We start from the raw sequence: 25,202 nt of genomic DNA on the forward strand, positions 1-25,202 counted from the left end.
AGAGAAGGGAAATGAGGCAATATTTAAACGGCGCGGCATAATATATTTTACCACGTGAAAGTGAAATTGAATGGGAGACATCGATCGCGTCGATTCGGATTCGGATGGTGATCGTTTTCTTGTTTATGCTGACGGAAAGGAAGCACTCTCGATAAGAAGAAACTGCAGTGGGGCTGCTGCCGGATCAGCATGATCGGCGAGTGGGGTGTAATGTACCGAGGCTGTACTCCTATACGTTAATCCGAAAACCGATTGCCATCCGAATATCCATCCGCCGACAGACAGTCACGGCGTTGCTGGTGTAATCAAACCTGCTGCAGGAAAAAGAGAGTGTGTGGTTGGATGGTGATCAGGATGCCCGGTGGCAATATTCCGCTTTGGGGCGGTTTTAGGTTTTACAACCTTATGGTGAAGACTGAAACCTGATAGGACTCAGATTACAGCATTGGGGTTGGAAATGATTTATACTGTCTGAAACTGGTCATAGTTTCTGTTTTATTGAACGTTTCGTATAATATGGACGAATTTCGAATGATTTATTAGGAATACCGATGTCGGTTTCGCACGCATATACAGTGTCTTGCCGATTTGTGCAGCAAGGCGTGAATTTTACGTTGCCAAATTTGTGTATTTAAAAAGTCTCATGTTTTTATCGTTGTTATCACTAAAAAAATTAGAAAATGCATGGTAACTATTAAGAATAATAGGCAACAGACAGGAGCCATCTTTGTACTTAGTACAATCACCATCTGAAAAACACACTTGTTGTACAATATACTTACAGTGGCGGGGCGTTCCTTAGCCGAGTGGTTAGAGTCCGCTGCTACAAAGCAAAGCCATGCTGAAGCCGTCTGGGTTCGATTCCTGGTCGGTCCAGGATCTTTTCGTAATGGAAATTTCCTTGACTTCCCTGGGCATAGTGTATCATCGTACCTTTTTTTTTTTTTTAAATCTTTATTAGAGTGTATTTTAACGCACGAGGGCTAGTTCTACACTTACGTATCATCGTACCTGCCATACGATATACGAATGCGAGAATGGAAATTTTGGTAAAGAAAGCTCTTAGTTAATAACTGTGGAAGTGCTCATAAGAATACTAAGCTGAGAAGCATATGTTCCAGTGATGACGTAATGCCAAGAAGAAGAAGATTAATTGCAGTGGCGCTTTTCGAATGATTTCGGGTGCAAATCTGCAACTTTAAAGCTAGACCTTATTAAGAGTAGCTGGCTTCAAATATGAGGGCCGTTGAGAATTAATTCTGGTGTGAAATTTTTTAGGCTTACCTGAACATACATAGAATGAAATTTTGGTGACAACACGACCTTTGTGTTATAAAAAAAATCTCAACTGAAAATACTGCAAGTTTTCATTAATCATTATGCTAAAATCCTTGCTGAAATGTAATGTCAAAACCCGTGTAAAAACTTTACGTTTGTTATTTTTATGAATTCTAGTACTTTCTCAATGCTTGTTCTCGAAACTAAGATCAACGTTACGTGTGAATCCGACCTTTGAATAATCATAAATCCATTGGATTTTTTGAACACGTGACAGACAGAACTCCAAGATGCAATCCCACAACGAATCTCATCAGGAGTTTCAGAAGTTCACCAGAATTTCTCTCTGGTTTTCCTCAACGAATATCTACTCGAATAACTCCAGAAATTCATTATGGGTCCTTTCAACAATTCTTCCAGAGAATACCCCCTCCAGCTGAGACAAAACCCGCTTCATAGCTTAAATTCTTGAAATATGTCAGCAAACATTTCTCCTAGAGCTAATCTGCACATAAAGGCATAACTGTCCCATATGAAAAAGTAGGCATTGAGTAAATAGTGCTCAAAGTTTAATGTCTTCTCATACAAATGTCCTTAATTTTCCAGTACATTTTTTCGTGCCATACTCATTTAACATAACCACACAGATAACTCATTTTGCTTCTTTGTAGTCAGCAAAAATATTAACTTGAATACAATTCACGTTTGCCGTTAAAAGTTCATATAGAGATTGTTATACCTAAATTTTTCAACATGAGACTGCACCAACTTCATACTTTTCCACAACATTCTCAAATACAGTGTATTATAAATTAACACTTATATTGAGCTATTCGGTAATCCAATCCGCATGGTTATTAAATTAATTAACTCATTTCGCGTGGTAAAGATGGACAAATTATGGGTGAAATTATGGAAAAAAATCCACGTGCTCGGTTGGGATTAGGGTATTAGTTTTTTAATGCATTTTAAAGTATATATTAAAACATGGATGTTGCAACAGAAAATGGTGTTGATTCGAAAATTCATATGGGACAGTTATGCCTTTATTGGCAGTAATTCAAGAAAGAACACCTGACCTGTAAAGTTTTCTGAAAAAACATGTGTCAACATTTTTGAAAAATCCATTAAAATTCCCTAGAGAAATTAATTACAATTTTACTAAAGGCAAATGCGTGGGCTATAAATTACAATAATTCATATAAAAATTCTTGATGGAATCCCCAGATAATTCATCTCGTTTGTGCCAAAGAACATCCTTGGGAAATCTTGAGAAACTATTGAGAAGTTTGGGAAAAAAATTGTTTGAGAATTACTGAAAGTATTTATGTAATGAAGTAAGCTTCCAGGAAACAATTGTAAATTAATCCTTGGAAGTTTATGTTAAGAAAATCATTAAGTATTTTTTTGGAATCATTATTAATATTTTTAAGAATTCGTAGAGAAGTGTTTTAGATAAGTTATTTTAATTAAGTTTTGAAGCAGTTTTGTTGCTCACATCTGAAATTTGTTTAATGAGAATTCATTTATTGCGTTACGATTGAAGAGATTAATATATAGTAAACACATTTTCATGTGAACGTTGTCGATTTCAAATGATAAAAACTCTACTTTTTGAAATTCTGTAATTAATGACGGAACCTGACCGCCAATTATTTTTTGGAAGGAATAATTAAATAATTGGGATCTGCAATGCTCGATTATTTCTTTCAAATACATTCAAACAAAAATCAACTCAAAAAAATTTAAATTGAATAATGAAAATGAGTAATCCGTTCCCAAAAGAATCCTCAGAAAAGTCACATTCTAAGAAAAATCCCAGTAGATATTTTTGGTTTAAAGCCTGGTAGTGGTATTCAAATCATGGTTGATTTTTTTTAGAATAGTCTTGTCTTTTGCAACGACTAGGATAATTATGAGAATGATTTGAACGCATTCTCTGAACAAATATATCGGAAGGTACGATTAGAACAACAGCACGAAGCATTGGAAAAAAAATCTTGATAAATTTGTAGATCTCTCACGAATCTCTGGACGAATGCAATGTAGCAATACCTTAAATAATTATTAGTAACTTTAAAGATTAAACATATAAATATTAAACATATAAAGATTCCAGGAAGAAACAATGAATAAAGTTCTTCATAGATTTTAAACGATTGTCCTAAAAATATCAGGACGGATCTGTGAGGTAACTTCCAGAAGTAACTGGCAAAGAATGTCGAAACACCTGCAAATATGTTTGTATTATGTATTATTACGTGAAATCAAAGCAAACCCTCTTGGCAGCAATCTTGGCGAAAACGCAGAAGAAATTTTGCACGAAGCCTGTTAATGGGTTTCGGAAAGAATCGATAAAACATTCAATGGATGATATTCTGGAAGAAATCCTAAAAATCATGAAGCTCTTGAGTTTCCAACGAAATTTCCAAAGGATTTTCCCAACATTTTTGTTGGGTCATTCCTGGGGACAGTTGTCTTGCATTGATGTTTGGAAGGGTATTTGAAGAAATTCATAAGATAATTTTAAATTAATATATGGAAATTAAGGATAAGTTGAGGGAAATCATTTGTTAATAATATACTTGATAACAGCAACAGCAGCAGTGACATTTTGACGAACAATGAATACAGCACACATTGCACATTGGTCCCAGAGCCATATTTAGGAAGACAAAAATGATTGCGCCTAAACCGTCAATTTTAGATATATGGTGTCTTCGGCAAAGTTTCTCCATATTTTTCAGACATTTTTTGCACTGATGTGAAACTAGGGTGGCCCACATGGTTTACGAGATCAGCACATAAACTTTTTTGCTGACGCATATACGCCTACATAATGTTCTACAATGTTTCAGAACAACCAATTTGGAGCAACTTTGCTGAAGAACCCAAATTTCTATCTCTTATGGTTCGCGAGTTATGACTTTTTTTAAATAAGAAAGTTAGGGTGGTACTGAAAAATCAGTTTTTTCTTGATAACTTTTTATACGATAATTTCTCACAAAATCATTGTTCCGAGCACTTTTAGAACTTTTGATTGCGCAACTTTTTGCCGAAGAAACTACTGTTCTATCTCTTATGATTACAGAGTTATAACAAATTTTCTTCGAAAACATGGTTGTTTTTAAATGCCGATATCTCCAAGAGGCGCAAACGGACTTTCAATCTATTTTCGCCATTAGAAAGATTATCTCTTTCTCTGTTTATGGTGAAAAAACTGTGAGAACGTTTTTTGTTTGAAAAGATTGACAAGGTTATGAAAATAATGTGTTTTTAAACGAAAAGTGTCCATAACATGAAAAATAATCAAGATAGCTATTTGGTGCCTTCAGCAAAAATGTGCAAAATTGAAAGTTCTGAAAGTATTTCATACAAAGTATTCATAAAAAATCAACGCTTTACGATATATTCACCATAAACCGAATATTATATGGTAAAGAAAGCGAAAAAAGATATATTTGCTAGAACAACCGAAATAACTGTATGTAATGTCATTCAAAATTTAACATATATGTATTGATATGAGATCGATCACAGTAAACGAAATCTAAGGAGTAAGGGGTAGGAAAAGTATAAGCTGAAGCAGTTTGAACAGTGATCCATGGAACATTAATTCATAAACGAAGTCTTGTTATTTCACGCGACATAAAGTTTATCCAGCTAACCTATGACGTGGTCGGTTATGAATTGCTACCGCTTCGACTTACTAAGCAGAAGGTCCTGCGTTCAATACCGGTCCCGTTTATTATATTATCACACTAAACGATAACAAAACGTATACTTTGAAGAATTCCTTCAAATTACCAAAACCTTACTTCCCGTGATATCCTCTCATAGAAATATAGAAGTATCTGCAATTATTCTATCTGGGCATCCAACTTATCCCATTCAATTAAATTAAATCCATTAAATCTACCACAACCAATTAGTCAGGGCAGCATTCGCTTGTTGAAGATTGCATGAATCTTGAACAAGAGCCAGATATAAGTACCATATGTCTGTCTAAGGTAACGAACTAGAAGGTGGGCCTTGATCACTTGAAAACTGCTTCAGCAAATAATTTTCCTTCTTTCAACTCCTTATGTTCCGTTTACTGTGATCGATATCAATACATGTGTGTTAAATTTTAAATTACTTTACATACAGTTATTTCGATTGTTCTAGCAAATATCTCTTTTTTCGCTTTCTTTACCATATAATATTCGGTTTATGGTGAATATATCGTAAAGCGTTGATTTTTTATGAATACTTTGTATGAAATACTTTCAGAACTTTCAATTTTGCACATTTTTGCTGAAGGCACCAAATAGCTATCTTGATTATTTTTCATGTTATGGACAGTTTTCGTTTAAAAACACATTATTTACAAAATTTTGTCAATCTTTTCAAACAAAAAACGTTCTCACAGTTTTTTCACCATAAACAGAGAAAGAGATAATCTTTCTAATGGCGAAAAAAGATTGAAAATCCGTTTGCGCCTTTCTGAGATATCGGCATTTAAAAACAACCACGTTTTCGAAGAAAATTTCTTATAACTCTGTAATTATAAGAGATAGAACAGTAGTTTCTTCGGCAAAAAGTTGCGCAATCAAAAGTTCTAAAAGTGCTCGGAACAACGTTTTTAGGAGAAATTACCATATAAAAAGTTATCAAGAAAAAACTGATTTTTCAGTACCACCCTAGCTTTCTTGTTTAAAAAAAGTCATAACTCGCGAACCATAAGAGATAGAAATTTGGGTTCTTCAGCAAAGTTGCTCCAAATTGGTTGCTCTAAAACATTGTAGAACATTATGTAGGCCTAAATGCGTCAGCAAAAAAGTTTATGTGCGGATCTCGTAAACCATGTGGGCCAGCCTAGTTTCACATCAGTGAAAAAAATGTCTGAAAAATATGGAGAAACTTTGCCGAAGACACTATATACCTAAAATTGACGGTTTAGGTGCAATCATTTTTGTTTTCCTAGATATGGCTCTGGGACCAATGTGCATTGGTTGCTACGACCATCAGTCATGAGCGAAAAGTTCGCACTTACAAAACCTCGAGCAGTTCACGTGAATATTGAACGAGTTTTGTTGAATGAACGTTCGTGCATTGCGGACGTAGTGTAATCAAGGCTTAAAATACAATCCAATGAAATACCTCCCAAATCGCTAAGGGGAACTTATTAGCACCATCAAGCCCATGAAATCATGCAAAACAAAACAAGCAGACGCCTCCTGCAATTGATTTGATTGATTAACAATCAATAGTCCTAAAAATGGACCTACCGTTTTGTCTCAAATTCCGAACAGACTCATATTCCGAACACTCGGTTTTTGCATGGCGGTTTGGTTGAAATATTTCGCTGAAATATGTCACCAAATATCAAGGAAATGGCAGTCAATTGCAATTCAATTTTAACGTTTCCAATATAATCTATACCGCGGAAGTAGTGATAGTTCTCTAGTTTGAGACCAGTAGAACAAGCTCAGATCAAGTTATTTGCGAAATAATTCATTTGAATATGATTTATTCATGTTGTTTGGAATTTGAATCAAGGTGTTCGGAATATGAGACAGAATAAACGCAGTGTTTGGCATTTAAATCAAAATGTTGTTCCATACTTTTACGTAAAAAGAATACTAAAACTAATGAAATAAACATTATTATTGGTACACCCAACAGCTAGCAGTTAGACTTGGCAAAGAAATTAAAATTTACACAAATATCAGCCAATTTATGCCAGTCAGATGCATTTGAAGTCACTGTTGGCCTTAAGTGTTCGGAATATGAGTCAAAACGGTATGCACAGGTTCACTATTTGAATGGTGCCGTGTTATTTACGTGACCTTGGTAACGAGTGAATTCGGCACCGCTCAAACGTCAAATTAGTGAACTCGTGCATTGGTACCGTAAATTCACGTTACTAAATTTTGATCGATTCATTGGTTCCGAAAATTCGCGTGAAATGGATCATTGTTTTATTTCTTACAAATAGAGCAAAAATATCAACGCAATCTTTAGTAAATGAACGTTGTTTGTCTTAACTTTGTTGAATTATGTATTGCGAGTTTTTTTTTTGTATGGACAAATTCCATCCAGAATGAGTCGAAAAATATAAAAATCGTGCTCGATAGTCTTCGATTTGGATTAAATTTTGCACATGTTTTTGGTATGGTATTATAAGTGTTTTCCATAGAAAAATTGATCATTTTCACTCAAACGTAACTTTTGAAAATGGCCTATAAATTTTTGCATTCAACTTATTTAAAAAATTCTAACTCGGAAACTGTTGATTTTAGAGAAAAATGTTGTATGAAGAAGTTGTAGTGAACCGTTTGGACTATTAGAAAAAAATATACACTGGAAAAATATTTTTTTTGTCAAAATAAATACGCTCTGATGATATAGTAAGCATCTTTAAATGATTCTAAGCCATGATGATTATATGAATAATTAGAAGTAGCCATTTTCGAAATATATCGAGTTTAATGCAAAAAAATATTATTTATATATTAAAATAGGCCATTTTATTCGCGATTCTCCATCAAGAAAAATAAATAAGTGGAAAGTAATATGGTCTTTAATGGAAAAATGCGAGTAACTTATGAAAATGGTCTATTTTACTATTTAAACAATATTTTTTGCATTAAACTTGATATAATTTGAAAATGGCTACTTGTAGAGAAATTATTCATAAAATCATTATGGCTTAGAATCATTCAGAGATGCTTACTGTATCATCAGAACGTATTTATTTTGACAAAAATTCAAAATATTTAAAGTCGACCAAAAGTTGTTCTTAGAAAAACTTTTTTATTAAAAATTTCTCCATTATGAAACTTTGTCCCTAACATCTGTTAACTTTCAAGATTCTTTGGTGAAAATTTAAAAAATATTAAAAATGGGGTTTATGTGTAATTTTAAATTTAAGTTTTATTTTTGATTTTTTATGAAAATTAATAAAATATTTTTTCAGTGTTTATTTTTTTTTCTAATAGTCCAAACGGTTCACGACAACTTCTTCATAGAACATTTTTCACTAAAATCAACAGTTTCCGAGTTAAAATTTTTCAAATAAGTTGCATGCAAAAATTTATAGGCCATTTTCAAAAGTTACACTTGAGTCAAAATGATCAATTTTTCTATGGAAAACACTTATTCTACCATACCAAAAACATGTGCAAAATTTAATCCAAATCGAAGATGGTCGAGTTCTGTGACTGACCGATTTGACATGGAATTCATCTATGCTAAAGAATGTTTATTTCTATGAAAATAATGCAAAGTTCCATAATTGTGTTTGGTGTGGTATGGACTGATATCTATAAACTTGTTGTTTTAAACAAGGTGGTGGCAACCTGAAAGTTTTTGAGGATGCTTGAAATATATTCCCAAGATAGATTTTATCATCAAAATTCGTACAAATTTGCACATTTTGTTCAGATTATTGTTTTTTTTTTTTTTTTGTGAGATAACATGAATTTCCTTTAAACATTGCCTACATTTGGCGTTTTCTGTGGTATTCTTGAAAATTAAATGCTCATTATCTATATATTATACATATAAAAGTATATAAAAGTCATTTTATGTTTGTATGTTTATATGTTACTATATATGTTTGATTGTATGTTCCACCATAACTTTGGAATGCTTTACCAGATTTTTACTAAACTTTGCACATGCATTCCTTAGACTGTGGAGATGGTCATATTAATTTTGAAATTCAATATGGCGGCCTAAATTCCAAGATGGCGGCTCAAATTTCATTATGCCCGTAGTGTAGTGGCAATGGCCTTCCGGGAACTATGCAATATGAGTATCTATCGATTGGGCTCGATAAGTACACAGTTCGAACGAAACGTGTAAATTTCTGAGACATATAATGCACATAATTGGAGCATGGAATATCATGGATATTTACATGATATGTCATACTTACTTACTTATTTGGCTTTACATCAATTATCTTGATAAAGCCTCGCCAACTATATTTCGCCAATTTCCTCGGTTCATGGCCGCTTCTCTCCATCCTCGACTGTGACCCACGCTCTCCAGGTCCTGGTGTACCTGATCAATCCACCTAGCTCGCTGCGCCCCACGCCTTCTTGTTCCGACCGGATTCGTGGCGAACACCATCTTTACAGGGTTGTTGTCCGGCATTCTTGCAACATGCCCTGCCCAGCGTATCCTTCCAGCTTTAGTTACCTTCACGATACTGGGTTCGCCGTAGAGTTGAGCGAGCTCGTGGTTCATCCTTCGCCGCCACACGCCGTTCTCCTGCACGCCGCCGAAGATCGTCCTTAGCACTCGGCGTTCGAAAACCCCAAGAGCTTGCAAGTCCTCCTCGAGCATAGTCCACGCCTCATGCCCATAGAGGACTACCGGTCTTATGAGCGTTTTGTACATCGTGCATTTGGTGCGGGGGTGAATCTTTCTTGACCGCAGTTTCTTCTGGAGCCCATAGTAGGCACGACTTCCGCTGATGATGCGCCTTCGTATTTCCCGACTAACATTGTTGTCAGCCGTCAACAAGGATCCGAGGTAGACGAACTCGTCCACCACCTCGAAGGTATCCCCGTCTATCGTAACACTGCTTCCTAGGCGGGTCCTGTCGCGCTCAGTTCCGCCAAACAGCATGTACTTTGTTTTCGACGCATTCACCATTAGCCCGACTCTTGTTGCTTCGCGTTTCAGGCGGGTGAACAAATCTGCCACCGTTTCAAATTTTCTCCCAATAATATCCATGTCGTCCGCGAAGCAAACAAATTGTCCGGATCTCGTGAAAATCGTGCCTCGACTGTTAAGTCCGGCTCTCCGCATGACACCTTCAAGCGCAATATTGAACAACAGGCACGAAAGTCCATCGCCTTGTCGTAGTCCCCGCCGAGACTCGAACGAACTGGAGTGTTCGCCAGAGATCTTCACGCAGTTTTGCACACCGTCCATCGTTGCTCTGATCAATCTTGTGAGCTTCCCGGGGAAGCTGTTCTCGTCCATGATTTTCCATAGCTCTATGCGGTCGATACTATCGTATGCCGCCTTGAAATCGATGAACAAATGGTGCGTAGGGACCTGGTACTCACGGCATTTCTGGAGGATTTGCCGCACGGAAAAGATCTGGTCCGTTGTCGAGCGGCCGTCGATGAAACCTGCTTGATAACTTCCCACGAACTCGTTTGCTATAGGTGATAGACGACGGAAGAGAATCTGGGATAGCACTTTTTGTAGATAGGGCATATAACGCCTTGCTTCCACTCCTCCGGTAGCTGTTCCGTTTCCCAGATTCTGACCCATCTTGATGAGTTCGGCTCCGATACCATCCTTGCCAGCGGCTTTGTTGTTCTTGAGCTGTTGAATGGCATCCTTAACTTCCCCCATCGTGGGAGCTGGTTGATTTCCGCTATCCGCTGTGCTGACGTAGCCATCGCCTTCGCTGTCCTGACCTTCTGTGCCTGTGTTCTCTGCGCCATTCAGGTGTTCATCGTAGTGCTGCTTCCACCTTTCGATCACCTCGCGTCCGTCCGTCAAGATGCTCCCATCCTTATCCCGGCACATCTCAGCTCGCGGCACGAAGCCTTTGCGGGATGTGTTGAGCTTCTGATAGAACTTCCGCGTTTCTTGAGAACGGTACAGCAACTCCATCTCTTGGCATTCCACCTCTTCCAGGCGGCGCTTTTTGTCCCGGAATAGGCGGGTTTGCTGTTTCCGCTTCTGTCTGTATCGTTCCACGTTTTGCCGCGTACTAGCTGCAGCATTGCAGCCCGCGCTGCATTCTTCTCCTCTATAACATCCTGGCACTCCTCGTCGAACCAATCGTTTCTTGAGCTCCGTTCCACATATCCGACAACGCTTTCGGCAGCGTCGTTAATGGCTGCTTTGACTGTCCTCCAGCAGTCCTCAAGAGGGGCCCTATCGAGCTCGCCCTCATCCGGCAACGCTGCCTCAAGATGCTGCGCGTACGCATTGGCGACATCCGGTTGTTTCAGCCGCTCGAGATTGTACCGGGGCGGGCGTCGGTACCGTACATTGTTGATGACGGATAGTTTTGGGCGCAGTTTCACCATCACCAGGTAGTGGTCGGAGTCAATGTAAACTTCAATTATATGTCATGTAGCCCATCAGGATTCTGAGTGATTACATGACATATAACACATTTTTACATGATTTCAGACTTAAATTTACATGACGTCATGTTTACATCGCATAAATGAAGTTTACATGACGTGTAATCTGCATTATTTTTAACTGTGTAGAACACGAAAATCGATGTCCGACGCCATTTTTGAATCCAAGATGGTAGACTAGGTTCAAGATGGCGGCCATGAGATGATGAATTGAGGCGTGAAACAATGTAAAAAAGCATGACACTTATCAAATATTCGATGGTCCAAGATGGCGGACTGTAATCCAAAATAGTGGCTGTGAGATGTATATCTATAAAAGTCAAAGCCTGTTTGTATATTCTACCATATCTTTGGAATGCTTTAACCGATTTCCGCCAAACTTTGCACATGCATTCCTTAGACTGCGTCCAATATCAATATTGGAATTCCATCTTGGTGGCCCTATTTTTAAAATGACGACTGAAATTTCTACATGTTTGTAGTGTAAACGTAATGTCCATCTATCGAATGAGCTCGATAAGAAGATTAAGAAAATCGATACCCGACGCCCCTTTTCAAAACCAAGATGGCTAAGGTGGTCTCGAGATAATGAAATAAGGTCTAAAAGCATACAATATAAATATCTTTTCAAACAGGCTTGAAGTTAACATAACAGATATGAATAAAATGGATATCTTTCAATCGGGCTTGGTGTGGTATAATGAAAATTAATATTCGGTGTAATCTGGAAATCCAAGATGGCTTACTTAAATTAAAATTTTCGATTCTGAATTAACGCCTGAAGTCATATAAATCCTAGAAAGAGTAAGAACCATGCGAAATAAATAGCCTTCTATCGAGTTCGATGATATAAGATCACGAATATAAATGTATAGCGGCATTTGAAAATCCGAGATAATGGACCGACATTCAAAATGGAAGCTGTGAGATAATGAATTTGGGTCTAATATTATGCAAAATAGATGTCTTTCCATCGGCTTGGTTTGCAGCACAATAATAAAGATTCGGTCCCATTTGAAACATAATTTAAAACAAAGGAAGTGTGATAGCGAATAAGTCCTGGAACCATGCAAAATGGAAAGCCCTCGATCGGGATGTGCATAACACATAAATAAATCTTCGTAGCCATTTGATAATCCAAAATTGTGAAATATAATTCAAGATGACGGTCGTGAAATGAAATGAAGCCTCAAATATGTACGAGAAAATTGATATTCGGCTTCATTTGGAAATCCAATATGGCGGATCGTATTTAAAAATGGCAACCGATGAATAAGGGTTAATAATGATTATACAAAATTTATATCTTTCCATTGGTTGGTGTGCATATCACGAAAATCAATATTTGGCGTCATTTGTAAACCCAAGATAGAGAATCTGAATTCAAAATGGCTTTCATGACAGTGAATTGAGTCCTGAAACCATGCAAAATGGATGAAACATGGCGGCCGTGAAATAATGAATCAAAGCCTGAAACCATGGTCAAAGGATTACTTTCTTTCGGATTTGGAGAGTATATCATGAACAACGTAATTTTAAATGGCAGCCATGATGAACAGTCTGATATTTTGCACAGTTGATATCTTTTGAAGCAAAGATGGCGGACCGTAATATGATATGGTGGCAGATGAATAAGGGACAGCAAGCGTCTGCCTGGTAAAATACAACCATAGTTTTGACACGACTGCTATTAAATCGCTATAAATCACTCAACCAGATATAACTTCATTTCCTAAAACTAAAAATAAACTGTTCATGGCTGAAAATTCTTATAATGGTTATGTGATGACCAAATTTTATATTGTGCATTTGTTGGCTGTTCCGGAATCACGTTGAATTCCTGAGAAAATGTCATTTGAACTATTTGCTTCTCTTTAATTTTGTTGGCATTAGGCCAGTAGGACGGATCTTGCATCTCAGCCTTATGTTTTATGCATACTTTCACATGTATTTATCTAGAGCTATCATTACTTAAGTTGCCATTTTATCATTAATATAATGTTTAGCAGATAAGATAATACTTTATGCCCAGAAAAGTATCGAAAGTATCTTTTCAAAAAAATTATTAACCGTCCAGAAGCAAACCATATTATTTCTTCATAGCTTTGCTTTACATCCCTGGACGTTATCACATGGCTACGATAGAACCAACTTCATACATTGGGGATCGTCTATATATTACGACATGCTTTAGTACCTGGCACTACCCTATCAAATATTAGAAAGCCGGTTTCAGAGATATTTCTCATCAATCGGGATATTTGCGAAAAGATTAATGTGTTGAAGGGGATACCGAGCTGCTCCAAACAGATAACATATTATATTTTGTACAACCATGTGAAAATGCCGCTTTTCGTGCACAGCATCAGCGCGTTGGTTATGACGCAGGGCAATTGCAAGACAAACGAAAGGTTTAGTTTACTATCAACTTCAAAAACGGCTGCTGTTTCAATAGGGATGTAATACTATAAAGCAACTGAAATATTTAGTGTAGGTAATGAAATGCTTCTACAGAGATTATGACCAAAAATTGAGTTAATTCCAACATCAAATAACATCCTGAGCAAAGCCGGGTAATATCAGCTAGTTTCTTTATAAAGTTCCTGCAATGACAACGCCAAGTTTTTTCTTAACTTCTGTTGAAACTGACAAAGATTCAAAATGCACAAAGTTTCTCTAGCGCTTTTTGCAATACTTCCATAAATACTTGAAAGAAATCACTCACTAATCAAAGTAGTTAAAGTTCACAAGATAATTGGAAAACATGTTCAGACATATCAGACCGTCAAACTTATTTGATAACACAATACTATCGATATGTAACAAACTCTCTCCCATGCGCAACAACTACAAAAACAATCGGGATTAACACAGTATAACAAATTATCTATTTACATGTAGTGTTCTCGTTATACACGCTTTTATTGTCGGTCGCAGTCGTACTCCACCAGTTTATGAAGCCTATCTATTATTCTAACTTGGTAAAACTACTACATATTATATTTTATTTGTCGTAGCAGTTTAGAATTTTTCAGGTGAGTTGATTTCACCTGCTTATAAATAAAAAAAAACCATTTCAATTAACTTAACTTAACGCATTAATCGTGGCAATAGAAGATTGCAAAAAATTTTCTATAAAATGGTTAAAAAGTTTATTGGATATTTGTTCCAATGTTTCAACATTGGATATTCTATGTATGTAACTCATTAGTACTATAGTACCTAGAGGGAGATTCAATTGAAAATAACTTTATTCCAACTCTACACAACCGGTAGCTACACTGACCTTCCTTATGATTGAGTTTATTACACTTCACCGATCACCTTGATAGTCTATTCAACCTTGTTAGACCATCTGACGATCTACATTCTACTTCCCATCCAACCACTCACCTTCCTCAATCCGAAGATACAGAACCTTATAGCTTATAACACCTAATACCAAAACGAACCAAAAACACCATCGCGTGTTAATCAACCAACCTTGATTATGCATTGCATTCCAAACTCGAACCTGTAGGCCAAAGAAAGCGCACTCTTGCCGAATACCGACCGAATCAATCAACTTCTGTCGTCCACAACAAAGAAATTGGAGATAGACAAAAAAAGGCCAACGGGGATTTGTTGCATCGATGGATGCGTAATCGACGGACCGAACTGGACGAACCAGACCCAGACCCCGAAAACCGGCGTCATCACCCGTCGCTGGCTTAGTGCGCTCGCCGCAGTCGTGAACCGCGAGTGAGCCTGAGCAAGAGCCCAAGTCCATCCATTCGGCCATCCGAAAAGTGTGATCGTAAGTGATAGTGAGAGTGATTACGCGATCGTCCAGACTAGCCAAGCATCGCGCGCGGAAGAACCGGTTTCCCGGCCGGGTGCAGAGGTGCGAAGGGAGTGTACTGTATTGCGCTTGTGGTGTGGGTGGTTTTGTTTGAAGTTCACGTAAGAGAAGCTTCGGCGCGGGAGAAATACGCGAAACAAAACAAATCCAGCGCCGACTCGGCAGCCGATGTTTTGACGCGAATTGGCGTAATCGTTTATCGTTGAATATCTAGTCGGCGAAAGAAAGAAGAAACAAGTGCCTTAGCATGAGTGGGAGTTACTGGACTAGATGGTCATCGATGGAAGTGATTGTTTTGGTGCTATTGGGTGGTGCGGTGGTAATATGCAATAGCGGAGATGCTGAGGGAACGGGGAGCTTCAACCAATATTACAACGATGTGGTGGCAAAGGATGACCTGCGAGACGTTATTAGCCGGCAGCTTCCCAAGCAGGGCAAGTTCTTCGAGGAGTTTGATCGGAGTAAGTATGAATTATGCATTGAGACAGCGGTTTTTCCTCGATTTAGTTATTTGATTTATTCAATCAATGGATTGGTTAGGTATGGCATTTTTTCATTGTTGATTTAACTGATCCAATTGAAATTCATTTTACGGAATTTACGGGAAAGTAACATGACTTCTCAGTGAGATTCGACTTCACGACTTTCTAACTTTCTAAATAGGCGTTTCAAATGATTCCTAAGAAGATCCAAATATTTCAAGGTTATATCTAGGGTTACCAGATAGAGAGTCTAGATAGGGACTCCCAAATCATTCACAAAGCATTTAGAAAGATTTTCGAGAAAATAACAGGTGTCTTCTTGGTTTCCCAAAAGTTTTTGGTACAATCAGTGACAACAGTTAGTAAAAAATGCTGTTTTCTATACGAAATACTCAAGTTTGGGAATCTGTATCTGAGCATCTGGGGGTCCGAATTAGCTGAAATTTGGATCACGCATTAAAGACAAACGTTAGTAATCAAGAGATTATTCACTCATACAACGGTGAGTTGTAAGAGGCTGGTGTGTTCTGCAAGTCTATGTAACTTCTAAAAGTGAACTACTTTTTCGAACAAACTAACCAACTTCAACTTATCGTTTTTCATTTAAATCAATAAATTACTTGGTTGCTTACTTTCGTCTTAGAAAACCTTCTGAAATTCTTTGGAAACTGGCTAAAATTTAATGAATTTGTGTGGAAAATCAGCATTTGGTTACCTACAATTGTCACTGACTGTTACAGTGTAGGTACAATGAGAGTCCTAAGATATTTCATAGATTGTCAATGGACTTCCATAGGTCCTCAATGAGGTTTCAGAGTTTCCCAATGATTTCCAATGCGTTTCTAGATACAGTCGACTCTCCATAACTCGATATTCAAGGGACCATCGACTTATAGAATTATCGAGTTATAGAATATACCGACGCAAAAAATCCAAAAATCGAAAGAACAAATTTATGTACTTCTAATACATATATGATTTCTTGTGTAAGAAATAACAATATATTGTTGATATTATTTAACAAACTTTTATTTGATTACTTTTTTCGAAATGTTCCAAAAATCTCATTATTGTCAGTAAAACAATATTTTTTTATTTTAATTTTTTTCTACATTTATTACAATTTGCAAGTATTTATTCACTTCCAAACAAGAATTAGTTCAAGTTTCCCGGAATAAGAAGGATTTAAAAATGGATATCGAGTTATGGAGGGAAATTTTCCCCTCATGTGACATCGACTAGTGGAGATATCGAGTTATAGAAATATCGACTTATGGAGAGCACGATGTATGGAAATTTGAAGGGACCGAAAAATCCATCGAGTTATAGAGTATATCGAGTTATAGAATATCGAGTTGTGGAGAGTCGACTGTATTCCTAAAAGATACCAGAGTTTCCCTAAATGTTTTCAGGAAGTTCCCAGGAGTTCTAAACATGTTTTTTCTCAAGGGGTTCCTAGAATTTTTCATTAGTCCTTAACCAATTTTCGAGGATTTTCCTCTGCATGATAAGAAGTTTTCTGTGATTTTCATAGCAAAATTGCTTCTCATGTTTTTTAAGGTCAACTAAGGGGAACCATTTGGAGCCTTTAGTTAACCTCTGGGAAACTTAGAAAATCCTTAAGAATTCTTGGAGATGCTTTAGGAGCTTTTTTGGTACTACCCTAGAACTCATATAATGAACCCCTTGGAACCCCTCCTTTAAACTATAGAAACCTAGTTTACTTAGAATTACAGACAATACCTATAGCCCCCCAGAGACTCCCTAGGGAACCCCTGGAAAGCTGCAGTGGTAGCCAACCACTCCTGAAAAACTTTGTAGCTCAGTTCCATGAGACCCCTGTGTCGCAGGGTCGGCATATTACTGCGTAATCGGAAGGGCTTCGCGAACAAGATATGAAGAACTAGAATTTTCACATTCTAATACTTTATTTGGCCATTTGGGAAATTCGTTGGAACGTGGCTAGCCACGTCGGGTAAGCTAGTTTGTAATAATTTTAGATACCTGTTTGATGCATATTTTCTACGAGTTAAGGGTTGAATATTAAATAGAATTTTTTGTTCCTTTTCTAGATAACGGTTGATTAGTCCTTAATTTGTAGGCTATGGGGCTGACATACAAAATTAAAATTGCTCGTATTTAAGCATAACTCAATATTTCAAAATGAAATTTTGAGGATTGCTGCCCTATTAGTTGTAGTTTTATGAGTGATGAAAAAGTATACATTCGGAGCATTGTTGACAAAGTTGTGTCTGGGTCAGGTAGGGTAAAAATTTCATGAACTGAATTTATTTGTCATTTGGAAATAAAATGTTTTAATGCAAAAAGTATACAGACTAGTTATTTGTTATAATTTACGATGCTCTAGGGGATTTAGGAATGTATTATCAACCTACAATCATGCTAAGACCTCCAGAACATTCCGAAGTTTTGACTATAATCTGAACAGGTTCATAAATTATTTTAAGCGAGTGATGTCTACGTTTAGTGGTTTGATAACGCTCATTAAGCCTTATCAGACATGTCCACAAATTTTGACAAAATATTAGATATTCGAAGTCATCCAAATCGTCCTGGAGTTCAGGTTTTTTTGATCTATCAAATCTACAACAGTCTGTCTATACTCGTGAAACATTCTTTTTCCTATCCATAATGCTCCATATAGCTTGGAAAGTGTACCGTAAATTCGGGTGAAATTGATCATTTTTCACGGTTTTTCTAGTCTGTTTTCTATAATGTTAACAAAGCCAAACAACTAAATGCAGGAAAACAAGTACGAAGGTGAGCCTCATCGACTCATGTACCGAAATTTTCTAACAAATGTCATTTTAGTGTTAACAAATATCTCTAAAATAAAAAATCAAGGGATCTCATTTCGGGGTGAAATTGATCACTTGTCAATGCCATTATTGTTAGTTTTCAAAACAACACTAGGGGTTCCTGGGGTAATATGCACCACTTAAGGAAAATGTGTCGAAATGAACTCTAAACAACATGTATGTAGTGTTTTTATACACGAATCTAGTTGGTTTGGGTTCAGCCTACATGGTGTTGAGCGAATTTTCATCCTAATTACATTAGATAGTTGGAAAATTTAACTTTTTCCAAACACTAATTTTGCGTGAATTAAGATTGATGCGGGGCACGATGCACCGCTTTTTGGGGCAGATCGCACCACAACATTGAGGCACGACGCACCTAAACAAAGGGGCATGATGCACCACAACAATGAGGCAAGATGCACCATCGTGCTTAAAACGTAATTTTATTTATCGTAAAAATACGAGTTTTGGACGATTTTCGTCTACAAGATGATACAATTGTGCATAAATACGTTAGTCTTACTTACTTATTTGGCTTTACATCAATTATCTTGATAAAGCCTCGCCAACAATATTTCGCCAATTCCCTCGGTTCATGGCCGCTTCTCTCCATCCTCGACTGTGACCCACGCTCTCCAGGTCCTGGTGTACCTGGTCAATCCACCTAGCTCGCTGCGCCCCACGCCTTCTTGTTCCGACCGGATTCGTGGCGAACACCATCTTTACAGGGTTGTTGTCCGGCATTCTTGCAACATGCCCTGCCCAGCGTATCCTTCCAGCTTTAGCTACCTTCACGATACTGGGTTCGCCGTAGAGTTGAGCGAGCTCGTGGTTCATCCTTCGCCGCCACACGCCGTTCTCCTGCACGCCGCCGAAGATCGTCCTTAGCACTCGTCGTTCGAAAACCCCAAGAGCTTGCAAGTCCTCCTCGAGCATAGTCCACGCCTCATGCCCATAGAGGACTACCGGTCTTATGAGCGTTTTGTACATCGTGCATTTGGTGCGGGGGTGAATCTTTCTTGACCGCAGTTTCTTCTGGAGCCCATAGTAGGCACGACTTCCGCTGATGATGCGCCTTCGTATTTCCCGACTAACATTGTTGTCAGCCGTCAACAAGGATCCGAGGTAGACGAACTCGTCCACCACCTCGAAGGTATCCCCGTCTATCGTAACACTGCTTCCTAGGCGGGTCCTGTCGCGCTCAGTTCCGCCAACCAGCATGTACTTTGTTTTCGACGCATTCACCATTAGCCCGATTCTTGTTGCTTCGCGTTTCAGGCGGGTGAACAAATCTGCCACCGTTTCAAATTTTCTCCCAATAATATCCATGTCGTCCGCGAAGCAAACAAATTGTCCGGATCTCGTGAAAATCGTGCCTCGACTGTTAAGTCCGGCTCTCCGCATGACACCTTCAAGCGCAATATTGAACAACAGGCACGAAAGTCCGTCGCCCTGTCGTAGTCCCCGCCGAGACTCGAACGAACTGGAGTGTTCGCCCGAGATCTTCACGCAGTTTTGCACACCGTCCATCGTTGCTCTGATCAATCTTGTGAGCTTCCCGGGAAAGCTGTTCTCGTCCATGATTTTCCATAGCTCTATGCGGTCGATACTATCGTATGCCGCCTTAAAATCGATGAACAAATGGTGCGTAGGGACCTGGTACTCACGGCATTTCTGGAGGATTTGCCGCACGGAAAAGATCTGGTCCGTTGTCGAGCGGCCGTCGATGAAACCTGCTTGATAACTTCCCACGAACTCGTTTGCTATAGGTGATAGACGACGGAAGAGAATCTGGGATAGCACTTTATAGGCGGCGTTTAGGATGGTGATTGCACGATAATTTTCACACTCCAGTTTGTCGCCCTTTTTGTAGATAGGGCATATAACGCCTTGCTTCCACTCCTCCGGTAGCTGTTCTGTTTCCCAGATTCTGACTATCAGCCGATGCAGACAAGCGGCCAACCTGTCCGGGCCCATCTTGATGAGTTCGGCTCCGATACCATCCTTGCCAGCGGCTTTGTTGTTCTTGAGCTGTTGAATGGCATCCTTAACTTCCCCCATCGTGGGAGCTGGTTGATTTCCGCTGTCCGCTGTGCTGACGTAGCCATCGCCTTCGCTGTCCTGACCTTCTGTGCCTGTGTTCTCTGCGCCATTCAGGTGTTCATCGTAGTGCTGCTTCCACCTTTCGATCACCTCGCGTCCGTCCGTCAAGATGCTCCCATCCTTATCCCGGCACATCTCAGCACGCGGCACGAAGCCTTTGCGGGATGTGTTGAGCTTCTGATAGAACTTCCGCGTTTCTCGAGAACGGTACAGCAACTCCATCTCTTGGCATTCCACCTCTTCCAGGCGGCGCTTTTTGTCCTGGAATAGGCGGGTTTGCTGTTTCCGCTTCAGTCTGTATCGTTCCACGTTTTGCCGCGTACCATGCTGCAGCATTGCAGCCCGCGCTGCATTCTTCTCCTCTAAAACCTCTTGGCACTCCTCGTCGAACCAATCGTTTCTTGAGCTCCGTTCCACATATCCGACAACGCTTTCGGCAGCGTCGTTAATGGCTGCTTTGACTGTCCTCCAGCAGTCCTCAAGAGGGGCCCTATCGAGCTCGCCCTCATCCGGCAACGCTGCCTCAAGATGCTGCGCGTACGCATTGGCGACATCCGGTTGTTTCAGCCGCTCGAGATTGTACCGGGGCGGGCGTCGGTACCGTACATTGTTGATGACGGATAGTTTTGGGCGCAGTTTCACCATCACCAGGTAGTGGTCGGAGTCAATGTTGACGCCACGATAGGTTCTGACGTCGGTTATGTCGGAGAAGTGCCGTCCATCGATCAAAACGTGGTCGATTTGCGATTCTGTCTGCTGAGGTGATCTCCAGGTGTACCGATACGGGAGGCTGTGCTGGAAATAGGTGCTACGAATGGCCATGTTCTTGGAGGCGGCAAAATCTATCAGTCGTAGGCCGTTCTCGTTCGTCAGCCGGTGGGCGCTGAACTTTCCAATCGTCGGTCTGAACTCCTCCTCCTGGCCAACCTGAGCGTTCAAATCTCCTATGATGATCTTGACGTCGTGGCTTGGGCAGCGGTCGTACTCGCGTTCGAGCTGCGCGTAAAATGCGTCCTTGTCATCATCAGTGCTTCCGGAGTGTGGGCTATGCACGTTAATTATGCTGAAGTTAAAGAATCGGCCTTTGATTCTTAACTTGCACATTCGTTCATTGATCGGCCACCACCCGATCACGCGCCTTTGCATATCACCCATCACTATAAAAGCTGTTCCCAGCTCGCGTGTGTTGCCGCAGCTCTGGTAGATGGTATGATTACCTCTAAACGTTCGCACCAATGCTCCTGTCCAGCACACCTCCTGCAGCGCTACGATGTCGAAACCGCGGGTCTTCAGTACATCGGAGAGTATGCGAGTACTTCCAATGAAGTTGAGAGATTTGCAGTTCCACGTACCGAGTTTCCAATCGCTAGTCCATTTTCGTCGCTGTGGTCTTTGCCGATTGTTCCGGTCCGTATTCTCTCGTTAGTAAAGACTTCAAATGACCGAACTTTTATGATTGTAGTTTATTTTGGAATGGATCATTCTGCCCCGGCTAATGGAGTGCATGTTGCCCCAACCGGGCGCTTATCAGAAAATGTGGTGGAAAATAGAAATCGTTGTGTTATTTCGCCAAATCATGTCGTTAACAACATACCCAGTCTCTAATCATCTGTTTTATGATGTAAGATTGTAAAAATTTTCAGTTCATTGCTTTCAAAACAACAAGTGAAATGATCGGAAAAGTTACATCAGAATCGTGCTTTTCGAATTTATTGTTCTATCTCCCTGTTAAGTTTATCAAAATGCATGAAATTCTCAGGGTGTCAACAATTTGCAACGTTTCATCAATCCGCATAGTGTTTTTCTCTCAAAACTCGTTTATTTCAGAGAAATTGACAAGGTGCCTTTTGCCCCCACAGTGCATATTACCCCAGGAGCCCCTACAAGATAAATTTGAGCTCCCTGAATACGAACATGCTTGTCAAATAGTTAAATTTCAAGAATTACGCGGAAAACGCCTAAATGTATGCAATTTCCTAAGTAATTTAATGATATCTAACAGAAATTCAATTATTTCAACCATTTTTTACGGTACTGCCGTTATACGCATAACTGCCCCATGTTCCAAAATATGCAACCGTGAAAAACGTTTGCAAAGATAATAGCACATTCATGTGTCGTATTGGCCAAATTTGTGATAATACTAAATGAAATTGTTGCAATAGTATGATGTTCAGGCATTGCAGAATTCCCTCTCATTTGAGTATGGAGTACGATCAAAGCAAGCAAAGAAAAACATCCCATCTCCACGAACGTCAGTGTATCGTAAGTTGTAACAAGTCTGATAAATGGAATCAGCGAACAAGAGCCCCAAAGAGAGAGCGATGATAAGATCATTTTTTCTCGCTAGTTTACCGTTGGGGGTAGGTATTTTTCTTTACTGGCACGATAAACAATCCATGAACTTCCAATAGCACTAGTGTCCCCCAGGATTGGAGCATGGTTTTAGCATGCACTACTATCCCCCCAATCTGATCAGAGTTGTAGCAGTATACGATAAACAGTCTCTCATAATGTGCAGCATATTATGATAGCTACAGAGAGCGGTACGTGAGAGATTCTCGCAATTTTCTCAGGATTCAATCCCTGATGACGTTTAAGTGTTCACTGAATTTGTATTATGGGAAAATAGTTATTTATGCAACAAGTTGCAAAATGATGATTTTTTCAGCACGAGTCGTACATTTATCCAACAAGGCTCGCCGAGTTGGATAAATACGACGAGTGCTGAAAAAATCGAGTTTTGCAGCTAGTTGCATACAAAATTTTTTGCTATTACAAAAAAACCGTTTAATCAGGTTATTTCTAGGATCCCAAACATATTTCAAAAGAACCCACGTGGCCGTCTATGCATCGTACAGGCTCAATATTATTTTCAATCAGGTAGGCTGTGATACATACATTCTACATAACTGTCACACATTTTCACGCTTTATTGATAGAAGCGTGGAGGTGATCAAGATTTAACAGCTAGTCAAGGACAGGCCAGGTAAGATGCTGCATCCAATTTCAAACCAAATTGTACACTCACTATTCATGTGCTAAGTTGTCTGCACGCATCGGATTTTTTGGGAATTAACTAGATCATCGTTTCCAGAACTTGGCTTTTGCGACCCCCCGACCTCTCGTCGCCTCGCTCGTTTTATGAATAAAAAGCGAACTGGTGAGACGTTAGGGGGTTGCGAAATTCAAGTTTGGGAAGCTATGAACTAGATAACTCAACTACCTCATCTTCGTCTTGCTAGATGACCCGATGCCGAATCTGAATCACACACACGAATGGTACTCGGATCATCCAATGGATGTAGGACAAGTAGTTTGTCATTACTAAATACAAAACAATTCGAAGGATAGCTGTATAAGCCATTCAGATATTTAGTTGGCGATTCTCAAAACAGTGCTGAAAAGTGTTACTTTTCAGTACCCAAAACAATGCTGAAAAGTAGCACTTTTCAGTTCTGTTTCTTTTGTTAGGAAAAGTAGGCCGTTTTGTTGCTCATTTAATTGATGAATAGTAGGCTAACAAGCAACGGAATAGCAAAAAATACCGTTTTGTCTCAAATTCCGAACAGACTCATATTCCGAACACTCCGTTTTTGTATGGCAACTGGGTTGAAATGTTTCGCTGAAATATGTCGTGAAATTACCAGGAAATGGCAGTCAATTGCAATTCAATTTTAACATCTTCCAATATATTTTATACCTCAGGAGTAGTGATGATTCTCTAGTTCGAGACCACTAGAAATAGCTCAGATAAATTTGTTTGCAAAATTATTCATTTGAATACGATTTACCGTTTTGATTCATATTACGGACACTTAAGCCCCCAGTGAAGTATACCCCAGCATAGAGCATACAAAATCAATCATTCTGTATTATTCCTTAGCTTTATCGAGCGTCGGAAACCCTTAACTTTCGAATGGTGGGTAAAGAATACGCTTCCGCAACTTGAACAATTTTAAATGAATCAAAATGTGCGGCCTATTCATGATTCTTATTCCGGACGCTTCCTCACTTTTGCCTCATATTCCGGACACTTTGATTCAAATTCCGGACAGCTCATCATAATCATTAATAGAACAGTCGAATTATAAATTGAAATCGTCAATCCACTTAAGAGACGTCTAAGGTAGATGGGCATTATATATTTGCATAGATATTAATGAAAAAAGCTTATTAAATCGAGCCTCGAAAGTGAGAACTTTTGAATGGCAAAAAATTGAAACATTTCGTGTGAAATGTTTCCCATACAAAGTAGAGTGTCCGGAATTTGAAGCTGTCCGTAATATGAATAAAAACGGTACTCGTGCTGTTCGGAATTTGAAGGTGTTCGGAATATGAGACACAATGAACACAGTGTTAGGCATTTGAATCAAAATGTTGTTGCATACTTTTATGTAAAAACAATACTAAACAAGTTTGAATAAACATTTTTATCGACACACCCAATAGCTAACGGTTAGGCTTTGTGAAGAAATTACGATTTCCACAAATATCAGCTAATTTATGCCTATCAGATGCATTTGAAGTCACAATTGACCTTAAGTGTTCGGAATATGAGTCAAAA

The 25,202-nt window shown here is 38.9% G+C and overlaps 1 protein-coding gene across 1 annotated transcript in view; it reads left to right on the forward strand.

Moving 5' to 3' along the window:
- Positions 1-14,796: 14,796 nt before the first annotated feature.
- The window catches only part of LOC5572014 (serine proteinase stubble), a 143,356-nt gene continuing 132,950 nt past the window's right edge, over positions 14,797-25,202 (forward strand). The window contains exon 1 of the mRNA XM_021846423.1: positions 14,797-15,689. Coding sequence (XP_021702115.1) covers positions 15,476-15,689 — 214 coding nt within the window. The 5' untranslated portion in view covers positions 14,797-15,475. The remainder of the gene's footprint in view (positions 15,690-25,202) is intronic.

This window comes from Aedes aegypti, chromosome 2, assembly GCF_002204515.2.
Source record: "Aedes aegypti strain LVP_AGWG chromosome 2, AaegL5.0 Primary Assembly, whole genome shotgun sequence".
NCBI classification, from domain to species: domain Eukaryota; kingdom Metazoa; phylum Arthropoda; class Insecta; order Diptera; family Culicidae; genus Aedes; species Aedes aegypti.